General features: G+C 45.4%; 1 protein-coding gene across 7 annotated transcripts in view; it reads left to right on the top strand.

The window, feature by feature from the left end:
* SLC25A25 (solute carrier family 25 member 25) overlaps positions 1 to 14,524 on the top strand; it is a gene marked incomplete at its 5' end in the record, with an annotated part of 32,442 nt that overhangs the window by 6,998 nt on the left and 10,920 nt on the right. For 2 of the 7 annotated variants that reach the window (XM_081236750.1, XM_081236749.1), the window contains one exon: positions 8,305 to 8,523. The exons of the other annotated variants lie outside the window; for them this stretch is intronic. In XM_081236750.1, coding sequence (XP_081092876.1) covers positions 8,305 to 8,523 — 219 coding nt within the window. Of the gene's footprint in view, positions 1 to 8,304; positions 8,524 to 14,524 lie in introns of those variants that run through there. 7 annotated transcript variants of the gene reach the window in all.

Raw genomic sequence — 14,524 nt, 5'->3', positions numbered from 1 at the left:
CTTTAAACTCTTGGCTGGGAAGCTTGAAAAGGAGGTGAGTCATGGCTTATTTTCCCAGGGTCCAGGGGAAACTGGAGCCGGTGGCTGTCCCTGTTCCTGCTGCTGCTTTGTGAAGCTTTCCACATTCCATCTCCCCCTGGCCTCGGGCCTCCTTTTCTGCAGCCCTCCCTCCTCCTGGGCTGGAGTCTGATGTGACTCTTCTTACCAGACACAGGGAAAACCACCTCCATTGTGTGAGAAAACTCGCAAAAAAAAAAAAAAAAAAAAAAAGAAATGCCAGTGATGGAAAAAAAGGGGCAGGGAATGGTTTAGATCACCCAGAATGAGCACAAAGTGTTGAATCCTTGTCTTTGGTCTGTAACAGTGAAGATTCCTGTTGCTTAAAACCAACTCGCTACTGTGCCCACCTTCACCGTCCTGTTGGCCTTTCCCCACCGTAGCTTCTGTTTAAATGACTTGTCCAGGGTCTTACAGAAGCACTACAGGGAGAGATTACATTCTTATAAAAGCCTTTAGTGATGCATTTATGGACGTGGTTAACTTTTTTCCTTTATGTCTTGGATGTATTTTTTTTTTTGCTCGAGTCTCTTCTTTAACCTATATAAGCAGTAAAAATAGGATCTAGTAAATAGTTCTACAGCTAAAAAAATGCCTTTTCTGAATTGTTCCTAAGTGCTGACGATATAAACCAGTCATTCTTGCACAGATGCCCTTCACACCCTGAGCAGCTCTGATGTGTATTTGCTGAAGGCAGCTGTCCATCCGTTGGGCTTCAAGCCTGTGTCTGGGCTCTTCTCTCTGAGGTCCTCCCCCAGGACAGAGTAAGCAGCTGGTGACAGCTCCATTCTCACTCATTCAGATGATCTCAGTTTTAGAGTGTGATCCTGAAATCAGCTTTAAGAAACCACAAACATTTAGTGTTGCTTTAATAATAAATCTGCTAGTTTGCCTTTTCACGTGGGAGCAGAGAAAGAGCGAATAAGGAAGGCGTGGCTGCCACAAGCGGGCTGAACATGAACCAGTGGTTTGGCTCCCACGGGTCAATTTGGGGTTGGTTGGGAAATTCTGATCATTTAAGGTGGTTGGGTGTTTACATGCCGGCCTCGATACCATATTCTCCCCCTGCCCGCCTTGGCATCTATCTAATCTGAAAGGAGAATCAGACTCCTATAAGAGCAGAAAAAGAAGAGAAATTATGCTGTGTTTCTACGTGGTCTCTTGTTTATACAGATCTTTAATTTATGTGCTACATCTCAAAATCCTATACTTAAAATCAGGTTAATTTTGTACACCCCTAACTTTCTTTTATTTTTTTAAAAATTATTTATTTAATTTATTTATTATTTTTGGCTGCCTTTGGTCTTCGTTGCTGCACACGGGCTTTCTCTAGTTGTGGCGAGCGGGGGCTACTCTTTGTTGCGGTGCGTGGGCTTCTCGTTGCAGAGCACGGGCTTCAGTAGTTGTGGCACGCAGGCTTCAGTAGTTGTGGCTCATGGGCTCTAGAGCGCAGGCTCAGTGGTTGTGGCGCACGGGCTTAGTTGCTCAGCGGCATGTGGGATCTTCCCAGACCAGGGCTCGAACCTCTGTTTCCTGCATTGGCAAGCGGATTCTTAACCACTGCGCCACCAGGGAAGCCCCTGACTTTCTTTTAGAGAAAAGAAAAAGGCATCTTTGTTAACAGGCATTGACCTTGAACTTGGGACCTCAATGGAGACTGGCTTTTCACCAGGAATAAATAAGCGTCCAAGAGACTGTTTTCTCTGTGGGGCACTTCTCTTTTCCACAGTCACAGGAGTCCCCTTCAGGGAGTTTTGGCCAAAGCTAGATTTTCTGGTTTTACTTCCTAAAATGGAAATAGATTAGGGGATTTCACCTTTTTCATTACTGCAGTTTTGTCGTCTTCAGTGCCACATGAGGCTGGTGCCTGGCTCCTCTTCATTGTCTAATTGTGGGCTGAGTCGAGGGCATGAGGCTGTTTAATAGTCCTGCCTGACATCCTGAAACCCCTGCTGCCATGGGACGGCACAGGACAGCACCCAGGATCTAACTGTTTAAATTCTCCGGTTGACTTATTTCAGAGAAGGATAGTCACCTGCCACAGTGGTGCCTTTGAAATAACAAATCGTTACTACCAATGTATAAAGAGATCCTTCAAACTCTTTTGCTCGTGTACCATCCGAAAAGGATTTTATTTTTTATTTTTTTCTTTCATTCTTTTCTTTTTTTTAAAAAAATATTTATTTATTTATTTATTTGGCTGCGTCGGGTGTTCGTTGCGGCACACAGGATCTTTGTTGCGGCGCGTGGGCTTAGTTGCCCCACAGCATGTGGGATCTTAGTTCCCCGACCAGGGATCGGACGCGCGTCCCCTGCGTTGGAAGGCAGTTTCTCAACCACTGGACCATCAGGGAAGTCCCCGGAAAGGATTTTAAAAAACAGTGTACCCCGTTGCACGTTAAGTTGACATCTAAACGTTTTTGTCATAAGTTTAATAGCTGCAGAGGATATAATTTCTGGCATACTGTGTATCTGCCTTTAAATGTTTTAGTTTGTCGGTTTTGGTTTTGATCAAAACCTTAGAGTTTTGCAGATTTGACTCATCCAATTTATGGAAAATGCCTTCCATATAACCTATTGGCCAAGCCAGTCTTCATTTTCAAATCAAGTCCATTTGGCTCTCTGTCACATAAAATCTGACTTCATTTTTCAGTTAAAAAAGAAAGTCTTAGTGGTCTTCCCTTTGACAACATCTCTTCTGAATGCTAATTGTAATTCTGAGATAGATAGATGGGTAGTAGGTAGTGAAACTTGTAAACAGCGGACATGGGGAGAGCTCTCTGCCCTGTTATAAGACGCCCTCAGGAATCTCCACTTGTCCTTCTGTGTGATGTCCCAGGGGCTTTTATACCCTGGGCAATTCATCAGGATAATTTGGAATGGGTTCCCGCCGGGGGTTCATTCCATTAGAATTTGTTTTCTCTGAAAAGTACGGGAGATCCTGTGACACAGTTTTATCCCCAAGTCTCTATTTTCTAGATTCTTGGAAGAGTGGGTTTTTTCTGCAGGTGATTATTTACCCTCAGCTTAACCAGGTTCTGTGGTTGTTTATAAATCTGCAGTTACTGGAGGGTTATACTTGCCAGCCCTGTCTCTGGATATGGGTGGTCCCTCATACCCAAGAAAGTTAAGTGAGGTGGAGTTGTATTATAGTAATAACAAAAGAAACTAATGATCTCTACCAGATACTGGTGGTTTAGGCGATGCTGTGGTGTAAGGAAAGAGATGTACTGCATTAACCCACAAGGAAACCAGAGGTGCTTTAAAATAAAAATATCGGCAAAGTGTGCAAATTGAATCGATTTTCATTGATCACTGTCTTAGGTGCTGGTCAAGGGAGATTTTAGGATAAATAAGTCCTGGTCTCTTCCTCGCCTAGTTATTATTTCTTTTCTTCTGCTGACTTTGGGTTTAATTTGTTCTTTTCTGGTTTCTTGTGGTGGAAACTGAGGTCATTGATTTGATACCTCTCTTTTCTGATGTAGGTATTCCCTTCTAAGTCCTGCTCTGGCTGCATCCCACAAGTTTTGCTGTGTTGTGGTTTCACACCATTCAAAATACTTTCTAATTTCTCTTTTGATTTCTTCTTTGACACATGGATTATTTAGAATTGTGTTATTTCATCTCTAAATATTTAGGAATTTCCCAGATACCTTTCTGTCATTGATTTCTAGGTTAATTTCCACTGTGGTCAAAAAGCATTTTGTGCAAGTTGAATCCTTTTACATTTAATGAGGCTTGTTTTATGGGCCAGAATATGTTCTGTGTGTACTTGAAAAGAATGTGCTTTCTAGTCTTGTTCGGTGAAGTGTTTTATAAAGACCAGTTAGGTCAAGTTGGTAGATAGCTAGTGTTGTTCCAGTCTTCCATGTCCTCACTGATTTTCTACCTCCTTGCTCCACCATTTACTGAGATGAGGGTGTTAAGATCGGACTATAATTGTGGATTTGTCTCCTTTTCCTTGCAGTTCTGTTGGGTTTTGCTTCCAGTATTTTGAAGCTCTGTAATGTGGTCCAAAAACATTTAGGATTGTTATGTCCATTCTTTTACTTTTAACCTACTTGTATCTTTATATTTAAAATGTGTTTCTTATAGACAACGTATAGCTAGATTTTGCTTTTTTTAATCCAACCTGACAATCTCTACCTTTGAATTGAGATGTTTAAACCATTTACATCTATTGTTATTGGTTTGGTTGGGTGTAAATCTTCCTTCTCACTGTTTGTTTTCTATGTGCGCCATCTGTTCTGTGTTGCCTTTCTCTTTCTGCCTTCTTTTGGGTCACTTGAATATTATTTATGATTCCATTTTGTCTCTTGTTAGCTTACTAGCTATAACTCTCTCTCTGTTTAATGGTAGCTTTCGGAATTATAGTATATACATCTTTAACTTATCACAGCCTACCTCAACTGATATTATACAACTTTATAAATAGTTTAAGAATCTTAAACAGTATGCTTTCATTTCTTTCCTCCCAGCCTTTGTGCAATGGTTCTTATACATTTTTACTTCTACGTATGTTATAAACCCACAATATATTGTTTTATTTTTGCTTTAAACTGTCACTTATCTTTTTTTAAAATAAATTTATTTATTTATGGCTGCGTTGGGTCTTCGTTGCTGCGCGCGGGCTTTCTCTAGTTGCAGCGAGTGGGGGCTACTCTTCATTGTGGTGCACGGGCTTCTCATTGCGGTAGCTTCTCTCGTTGCAGAGCATGGGCTCTAGGCACGCGGGCTTCAGTAGTTGTGGCACGTGGGCTCAGTAGTTGTGGCTCACGGGCTCTAGAGCGCAGGCTCAGTAGTTGTGGCTCATGGGCTTAGTTGCTCCATGGCATGTGGGACCTTCCCAGACCAGGGATCGAACTCAAGTCCCCTGCATTGGCAGGCGGATTCTTAACCACTGCGGGAAGTCCCAACTGTCACTTATCTTTGAAAGAGATTTAAATAATAAGAAAAAAGTTCTTTCTGTCTACCCACACAATTACCATTTCTAGTGCTCTTCATTCCTTTCATTCCATTCTTCATCTGGTTATCATTTTTCTTCTATCTGAAGGACTCCTTTAACATTTCTTGTAATGCAGATCTGCTGGTGGTAAATTCTTTCAGCTTTTGTATGTCTGAAAAGTGTTTATTTTGCCTTCCTTTTGGAAGGTATTTTTCTAGGTATAGAATTCTGGATTAACAGTTTCTGATGGAAAGCCCCCTGTCATTCTTGTTTTTGTTCTTCTGTAGTGGGTCTTTTTCTTAAGGTGCTTTTAAAATTTTCCTTTTTATCACTGGGTTTCAGAAATTTAATTTGTTTTTTCAGAAATTTATGTTGTTACAGGCAGGAAGGTGAACTGGTTCCTGTTACTCCATCTTGGCTGGAACCCCCCGAGTTCATAACTCAGTTCCGTGGTACAGAGTAGTCCATTAAATGAAAAGCCAGTAAGCTACTCAATAAGGGATTTATCTCATGTTTGTACATGGGGGCCTAAAACATCACCATCTCCCCCAACTCACCAGATTTTCAGTGCCTAAAAAAAGATTAATTTTCACTAAAGGATTACTCATTTATATAGGGATTTTTGCTCTGGACTGGCTCTTCTTTAGTATTAAAGCTATTTATTTCTATGAACTCACAATCATTTTCTGTTTATTTAGTTATTTATTTATTCATGGCTGTGTTGGGTCTTTGTTGCTGCATGTGGGCTTTCTCTAGTTGCTACAAGCAGGGGCTACTCTTCGTTGCAGTGTGCGGGCTTCTCATTGCAGTGGCTTCTCTTGTTGTGGAGCATGGGCTTTAGGCGCCCGGGCTTCAGTAGTTTTGGCACACAGGCTCCGTAGTTGTGGCTCACGGGCTCTAGAGTGCAGGCTCAGTAGTTGTGGCACACTAGCTTAGTTGCTCCGTGGCATGTGGGATCTTCCCGGACCAGGGCTTGAACGCATGTCCCCTGCATTGGCAGGTGGATTCTTAACCAACGTGCCACCAGGGAAGACCCTGAACTCACAATCATTTTCTTTTCTTTTTCTTTCTTTCTTTTGTTTCTGCACCACACAGCATGTGGGATCTTGGTTTCCCCACCAGGCATCAAACCCATGCCCCATGCAGTGGAAGCGTGGAGTTTTAACCACTGGATCACCAGGGAAGTCCCTCACAATCATTTTCTAGATAAAATAGCTAATATGTGCTGTTCTAAGAGCTTTGTACATTATTTCATTTAGTCTTTAACCGACTCTGTGAAGTAATGATACGGTTCTGTTACTATCCTCATTTTGCACATGAGGCTATTAAAACACAGAGAGGTAAAGTAACTTGACCAAGATCACACAGCCAGTAAGTGATGGCCAGGATTGAACCTGGGGTCTGGCTCCAAAGACTAGACATTTAATCAACACACAAAACTGCTTCCAGGTAAAGTTGTTCTGTCTATCCAGTGAGAAGGCAACTGATGCGGGTTCCTCAGCTTTCAAACAAGCATGCCGTCTTGCTTTCCCTTGTCATGTTTTCTTTTTAAATAACGGTTGTATGTATGCACATATGTGTGCCTGGTCATACATGCTCATGATTTGGTTTCACCAGATATAAGAGGATATTCAATGAAAATAAACCTCCCATCTATCTTTCTTCCTTCAAACCCCCAAGTTACCCCCCACCCCACCCCAAACCGTCTCTTTAATTTTAGTTTGTCTTTCCAGAGAGATTCTTCACGTACACAAGCTTAGAAGTAGATGGCAGCAAACTCTCCCCTTTCTTCTGCGCCTTTTTGCTCTTTTCATCTAACAAGATATTTTCAAGTCATTCCATAACAGTAGGTGTAGAGCTGCCTTACTCTTCTTGACAGCTGCCTAGGGCTCCATTGTGGTTGTGCATTAATTTACGGCCTACTCCCCTTCTAAAGAATTTTACATTGTTTCCAAACCTGTGCTATTGTAAATCAGGCTGCAAAAAATATCCTTCTATTTTATCACACGTATGTATCCCATATATATCACATATGTATGTGTGATTTCCCACATGTGGACATCTATCTGCAGGATAAATCACTAAATTGGAATTGCTGTGTCAGAGCATTTGTGCTTTTGATATGTTGGTAGCTGTGACTAAATTGCTCTCCAGAGAGATTATACTGATTTACACTCTCATAGCAGCGTATGAGGGTATATGTTTCTCCATACTCTCCCCAACACAGGCGATTAAGCTTTTTTCATGCTGTGTTTGTTTTCAAAATAATGGCTGTGAACACCGTATCAAAGGGTTACCTTTGTGAGGGATGACCCGGCACTGCATTTGTCTGCCAGTAAATTAAGAAACAAATGACCAAAGATTAATTCCCTTTTATTCATGATCATTTACTCATTTCAGTCCACAGACTTCGTCTGTGCCTGGTTCTGGGTACTAAGGGTAGAAAGATCTGTGACTTGGTCCCTGTCCCCAGAGCGAGACACAGAGGAGTGGCTATGATATGGTGTGCATTGTGTTACTACACACAGTTGCAGAGAATGGGATAATGGAACAAGGGAAAGTGTTGCTAGATGTCTTAGGAAGTGTTGCCAGGATCTCTTGATTGTGCTACACTTGATGGGGAATGTCATCCCGGAAACAGCTAGGTGGAGAGAAGGAAGTTGGACTCTTGAGGACCAGCCAGCTCAAGGTGGATTCTGCGAGACTGGAAGCTCCTCTGGAGGTGACCGCGGGCACCTCCCTGCAGAACTGCCGGCTGCATGCAGGGAATCGGTCGGCTGTGATTGGAGGGATGTTGCTGGTGGCGATAATGAACTCGGTAGTGTCGGCAGAGGTGATTGGCCGCGCCCTGCTGCAGTGAGAATGCAGGCTGGATGCTCGGGTCCTCACTTGCGTGATGATCATTAGTTGAGCGAGGACAGCGGAATAATTGGGAGCTCGAAGTTGCTTCTGCCTCCGGGAGAGGTCTGTTGGGCTATCGCTTTTTCCTTTTTCCAAAAAGCCAAGCATTTGATCACCGTCCACCTGCAAAAGTGAGTTTTTATTGAAGAAGCTCCAGCTGCTCTCTCGTTGTCAGCGACCCGGCGGGGCTTTCAGAGTGAGCTGCTTCTCAGGCCAGGCACGACAGCAGTGCTAGCAAATTTGAGAAGGCAGGAAACAGCCACTGCATACAGAGCTGCCAGCCTTACAACTCCCCAGGCTAGTCGTCCAAGCAGCTGTGTAGCCAGAGACCCTTGGTATTGTGGTCACGTCCCTCCTCAAAAGTGAACGGTCACCGTCGGCGACGTGGGGAGGAAGCCGTGATGTTGCAGATGCTGTGGCATTTTCTGTCTAGCTTCTTCCCCAGGGCCAGGTGCCAAGGCTCCAGAGAGGGGAGCGGGAATGAAGTCAGAGGCACCCCGGCTCCGGCGCGAGGAGCCCAGATGCCAAGCTTTTTGGGGAAACAGGACGGAAGGGCTGAGGCCACGGAAAAGAGACCCACCATCTTGCTGGTGGTCGGACCCGCAGAGCAGTTTCCAAAGGTAATGGCAATGTCGAGAGGACCTCCTAGGTTAGGGGCTAGCCTAGGATCATTTTCCTGGAAAAAGCTGGAGTGTGGGGGAGGAAGAGAGGACTTATGAATGAATCCGTTTGGTACCGGGGGCCTGGGGAGAAGTGTTAGACAATGAAGAAGCCCAACTCCAATCCAGAATCTCTCTGTGGCCACTGCAAAAGCTTTATTACCCTATTGTGACCACTTCAGTGCGGCCATTTGAAGAAGGAAGGTTGAATGCAATGGAAGATTTACCTTAGGATTTGTCTCTTTGGCCCCAGAAAGCCATTTGAAAGGCAGGGACCAACAATTCACCGTGTCTTAGGTCTTAGCCTGTTTAAACAGCACAGGGAGAACAGAGCTCAGCGGCAACAGAGCAAACCTTCAAAGGTGAACCCGGCTGCCGGGAGCCGGGGAGGACCAGCCTGCCCTGCATCCCAAAGGTCAGACCCTCTGCCTTGGTGGGCAGGGGACCCGTCTTGCCTTTCTTTCTGGAAGAAAGGGAGCGATGAGGCAGAGTGGAGGCTGGAGTCTCAGTGCACGGAGGCCGGCGCTCCTGACGGGTCTGCAGGTCTGCTGAGCGCTGGGGCCTTCCATCCATTTCGTGCCCTGAGCGTGGGTTATGTCATCTGATCCTCACAAGAACCAGGGTAAGTGGTAGCACCCCCATTTCACAGATGAGGAAACTGAGGTGCAGAAAGGTTAAGTAATTTGCCTGGGATTAAACAGTTAAGAAGGGGTACAGGTGAGATTTCATTTCAGTCTACCTGGAACTTTGCCATGTACTGCCCTCATCTTCCCTTAAGAAAGCCGTTTTTAATGGGACCAGTCGAGTTCTCAGGATTAGAACAGAAAGGCTATTTGGCTGTGATTTCTCCTGCCTGGGGTAGGAGAACCTTGTTCACCTCCTGAGGCTTGGTTATTTTGAATCTTTTCTCCTTTCTCAGGATAAAAATCAACTGGAAAAAGGAAGGAGAATTTGCCCTGTGTGTGGCACACTGTAGAGTCCAAAAAAGGTTCTGCTGAATTGAACTACTGCATTTAAGAAATGGATGTTCATTTTTCCTTTGCTCAGTGGGAGGGACTTTTTTTTTTTTTTTTTTTTTTGTGGTACGCGGGCCTCTCACTGTTGTGGCCTCTCCTATTGTGGAGCACAGGCTCCGGACGCGCAGGCTCAGTGGCCATGGCTCACAGGCCCAGCCACTCCGCGGCATGTGGGATCTTCCCAGACTGGGGCACGAACCCGTGTCCCCTGCATGGGCAGGCGGACTCTCAACCACTGTGCCACCAGGGAAGCCCTGGGAGGGACTTTTGATGCAACAACTTTTGCAGTGGTTTCAGGCTAAGCGTTGAGGAGAATCCTTAGTCTGTGATGGGCTCATCCAGGGCGACATAGGTCTCGGCATCTGTACTGCGCCTGAGATGTGAGAGGTGTCGCTTTCTACCTTTTGATCATTTTACAGGAGCTCGGAAATGGCCGTGGTGTTATCTATTATGAGGAACTTTTATCTCCAGAACTGCTTGCCTTATGGCCAAGGGCTTAAGGGACTGGCTGGCTCCTTTTAAATTCACCCACTTTTGACTTTAATAATTAACTGCTCCACTTCCCAGACTCACACCGACTGGCAGCTCTTGCCAGCCCTCCCCCTGGGCTGGCCTGGCATCAGGACTGTTCTGACCGGCTTCTTTCCTGGCCTACAGAATCGGGAGCAAGGCAGGCTGAACCTGAGACCCACACCTCTCACTGACACTTCTCCCCAGAAGGGAGATGGATCAGCTGCCTGGGGGTGTGGGGAGCCCCAAGAGGGAGGTGCGTCAGCTGGTTTGGTTTGAAACAAGCAAGAAAGCACATCTGGGCGGTGTGGACCCTTTAAAGGCAGACAAACTAAGAACTGGAAGAGTGTTTCAGCAGCGTGCGTCCTTTTCCAGCACAGCTGCTCTTGAAGGTAGGGGTTGGAGGTTGGGATCGCAGGCCGGTGGGGCCTGGCTCGCCATTTCTCTCCGGCAGACGCGGCCACATCCTCATGGAAACCTCGTAGAGACGTTCACTTTGGTTCTCAACCTTCTCAGCTTCCCAGTGGCGCTACTTTGTTCGACTCTCATTTCTCTCTTAAATATGTCTGCTGGTGAGTCAGGTTCCGGCAAGCTTTTATTCTCGGAACTGTTCCAGTTTCCCCCTTTATCTTTGTCTTACAGTCGATCTGCAGTTGGAGAAGAAAGCCATTAGTCTGGAGTGGGAGGTGCCCTGAGCGGCATTCAAGCTTTCAAATCCTGAGGGGCCGTCTTCTCAGAACCTCAGAGAATTTTGCTCATTGTGTGTCTAATTGCCAAGTGCAGGCAGGTTTCATTGGAAACCGGCTCCACTGGGCTGTCATGGCAACCCGATCATCAAATGACACTACGGCTACAGCAGCAAATGAGGCTCGAGGGCCTTACGGGTGGGTGGGGCTAGAATAGCTGGATGCTGGCAATATATTAATATTTTTGGCTTGGTCTGAGTCATTGGCGGAGGCGGGGCGGTGGAAATACTGTATGAGCTAATGCCACACTCCCAGAGGTACTCTACCTGCCCTGTTCTTACTCATGGTATTCCGGCACTTACGGGGATCTTTGGCATGAAACAGTGGTAGAACAAGGAAAGCTGGTGGGGTGGGGGCATGCGCAGATCTGAGGGTGAGAAGATGCTTGTGAGAGGAACTGCTACTTAGCAGATTAAGGGAAATCGAATGCTACTGAATTCTAAGGCATCTGGAGTGGCTGCCATTGTTTCTGAGTACTAGTTGTTACAGGACTGGACATTGGAAGAAAGGAAACAAAAGTAGATCTGGGTCACAAAATTAGAACAGGTAAAGATAGCAGAGAAGACGTGTCGATGCCAGGAGTGGGAGAGAGTACTTTACTCAGGCCTCCAGGAGCACCGGGACCTGGTGTGAAACATCAGGAACGGAGCACAAGCCCTGCTTTATGAACTTTTTTTTTGGCCACGCCACGTGGCATGCGGGATCTCAGTTCCCCAGCCAGGGATAGAACCCGTGCCCCCTGCAGCGGAAGCGCGGAGTCCTATCCGCTGGACTGCCAGGGAAGTCCTGAGCCCTGCCATATTCTTCTTCCTTATTTGTATTTCTCACGTATGTGTTCAGAGCTGTAACAGATACATTTTTTTGTGTGGTTTTTTTTTTAGCTAAGGCTTACATTACTCCCCCGCATCTGCTGCCTTCCCATGTGAGGTACTGCTCACTGTAATTCTCAGGGTCAGGCTGACAAGTGTTCTTTGGAAGCTGAATTCTAAAATCTCTTTATGGCAGTGTCAGGCTTGGATGCTGTTTTAAGTGGCCATTGTAACAGGAGCCAGGCTCTGGTGAGCCTCCGCCAACTGGCTCTGGGGCCTGGGCAAACCAGGTGGCCTCTCCCGGTCTGTTTCTTCATCTCGGAGATTCAGAGATGACCCCAGGGCCCCTCTGGGGCCCAGTGTCTGTAATTCCAGGGAGAGAGCATTCGCCTTGGACACCAGGTGCCTGGAGATCGGCTCAACTGAGAAGTAGAGGTTTCTGTATGACAACAGAGTTCTGCATGACCTATGCAACTCAGGAAGATGGGTGGTTTAAATAAATAAGCAAACGCCAGTTTATGTTTGTCCAACGAAGACATTCTGTTGGACTCAAACACAGTTGCAAAATAGAAATACGTTGGAGCCCTTAAAGATTAACATTGGGATACAATTAATGTAAGCGTTGTAAAATAGCATCTTGACAAGCACATGCAGGACTTTTCAGAGAACATTTCCTGGCCCTGTGATAGCATTGGTCTGTAGAGTAATGAGCTCTGTTATAATCAAGGACATTCCATTCTGTTTATTCTAGAAGATAGTTGCCCTTGTTTGATAATGCTTTAATAATTGTTTCTTATATATTGAATGTTGATTTCACTTTCATTTGGTATTGTTTTCAAATCTCTTCTCAGATTTGTCTTGTAAATACATCATACGACTCAATGGTACCAAAAAAAAAAAAAACCCTCAGTGGTACAATTATGTTTACCAACATTATTTGAAAAACATAGTTTAGTAGGAAAGGAACATCTCCAATTGAACAACTTATTTATTCAGTCAAAATATTTGCCATTTTGTATTGGAAGGACTGCAGTTGTCATTGAAATGAGACACTTCAACAGATCTGTGTAATTTGTTTTCGTTTCGGAAGCAGTCATGAATAATTTTAAAAAGGAAGATCAGCATTTAAAATTCAGCTCTTTTATTTATAAATGTGACCTTCCTTTAAAATAAAAATAATAATACAGTATCTTTTTGAGTTGAGGTGGACAAAATACCCTGAGGACTCTGTTTGCTGGCACTTGGGAAACCAAACCTAAGGTCTTCATCAAGAGTGGTCATGTTTGTTTTTTGGGGTCTCAGAGGCCTGCCAAGCACGATTCATTCATTCATTCATTCAGAAACTGCTTATGTCAGGCACCTCCGTGATCAAGGCAAGGGCTCATTCCAGGCAAGGAGGTACAAAGGCCCTGCCTTCAGGACCCCAGCAGTAGAGATACGATGTACGTAAAAATAGCCCTAAAGCAGAACATTCTGGATTGGGTAGCTTAAGAGACAGCTGAGTATCATGGATTTAGGTGGCGGCTGAGCAGGAATTTGCCTGAATAATCCTGAGCTGCCTCTGGATACCTCCTCGGATCCTCCCTAGTGGATGGATGAAACAGCCCAAGACCTGTTTTTACAGACTCACCATCAGATCTCTTTTAGAAGGGCTGAAATATCATATAAGTTATTAAAATCTGTTTCATAATGATGTATATAAGCATCAACATCTTATTTTCAGAACCTTTTTCAAGTTCTTAACAAAAAGCTTTTTAGTGAATTTAAGAAGTTCCTTTTACTTTGGTGGATCCCCAAGTGATATCCATCTGTTTTTAATCCATCCCGGTCGCAAGGTTTCGTCTATATTAGGAAGTGGTGGTGCACTGTAGATGGAACACAGCGAGACGGATTCCTTTTTCATCTCTGTGACGTGGGCTCTTCCTCTGCAGCACGAATCTGACATCTTCCTTGGGAAGGAATGAGGTGGAGGTGGCAGGATGGCCCTTAAATAAAGATCAGATCCTGACTCTCCAAGACCTGAAGTTTCCTCTCTTCCTCACCTAAAAGGGACATTCTAGGGCAGTGTTGCTCACTAGAACTTTCTGTGAGGATGGAAATAATGTGTGGCCATGCGACCAAGGAAATGAATTTTTAGTTTCATTGAATTTTAGTTTATTTAAAATTGAGGACTTCCCTGGCAGTCCAGTGGTTAAGACTCCACGCTTCCAGTTCAGGGGGCGCGGGTTCGATCCCTGGTCGGGGAACTAAGATCCCACATGCTGCATGGCATGGCAAAATAAAATAAAACAAAAGTATTGAGCAGCACAGTTGTAGGCCAGAAAGCTCCGGTGCACTGAACTTTAGGGTGTCCTGAATGAATGTGGGCTCTGAAGACCACATCCGTGGATCTTAAGTGAGGCCCAGGCTGACCCCAGATTGGTGCTGCTGAGGAGTGCCCCGGCACAATGACCTGTGGCCTAGAGTGTCGTCTTCCTGCCCCCATCATTTCAGCCTCTCGGTGCTGTGGGGTCCCCAGGCAAAGCCTACAGGAGAGGGGGTGCTCATGTGCAGGGTGGCCTGGGGAAGGTCACTAGAGCCAGCCAGAGCTGTGCCTGGAAGGCCGTGTGGCCCAGGCAGCCGGCTGAGGGGCAGCTCCCCTGCAAGTGAAAGACCCCTCCCCACCCCCCGGGGGCTACTTCCAGGACTACTCCCCCCACCTCCTCCCCGCCACTGACTTCTACCCTCACAGTGCAACGGGGCCATTTCAGGTGAGCATTGATTCATTCTCTACCTCCACTTATTTTTCTGCTGGGAATGATTTACCAAGCAGAGAAACCACTGTACTGTGTGACGCGTTTGGGGACCTTGTGGAAAAACAGGCCAAAGGCTGTTGGTTTGG

Source organism: Mesoplodon bidens (assembly GCF_964165515.1).
Source record: "Mesoplodon bidens genome assembly, chromosome: 6".
NCBI classification, from domain to species: Eukaryota; Metazoa; Chordata; class Mammalia; order Artiodactyla; family Ziphiidae; genus Mesoplodon; species Mesoplodon bidens.
Note: the sequence above shows the minus strand (reverse complement) of the source record. Positions and strands in the feature narration are given on the sequence as shown.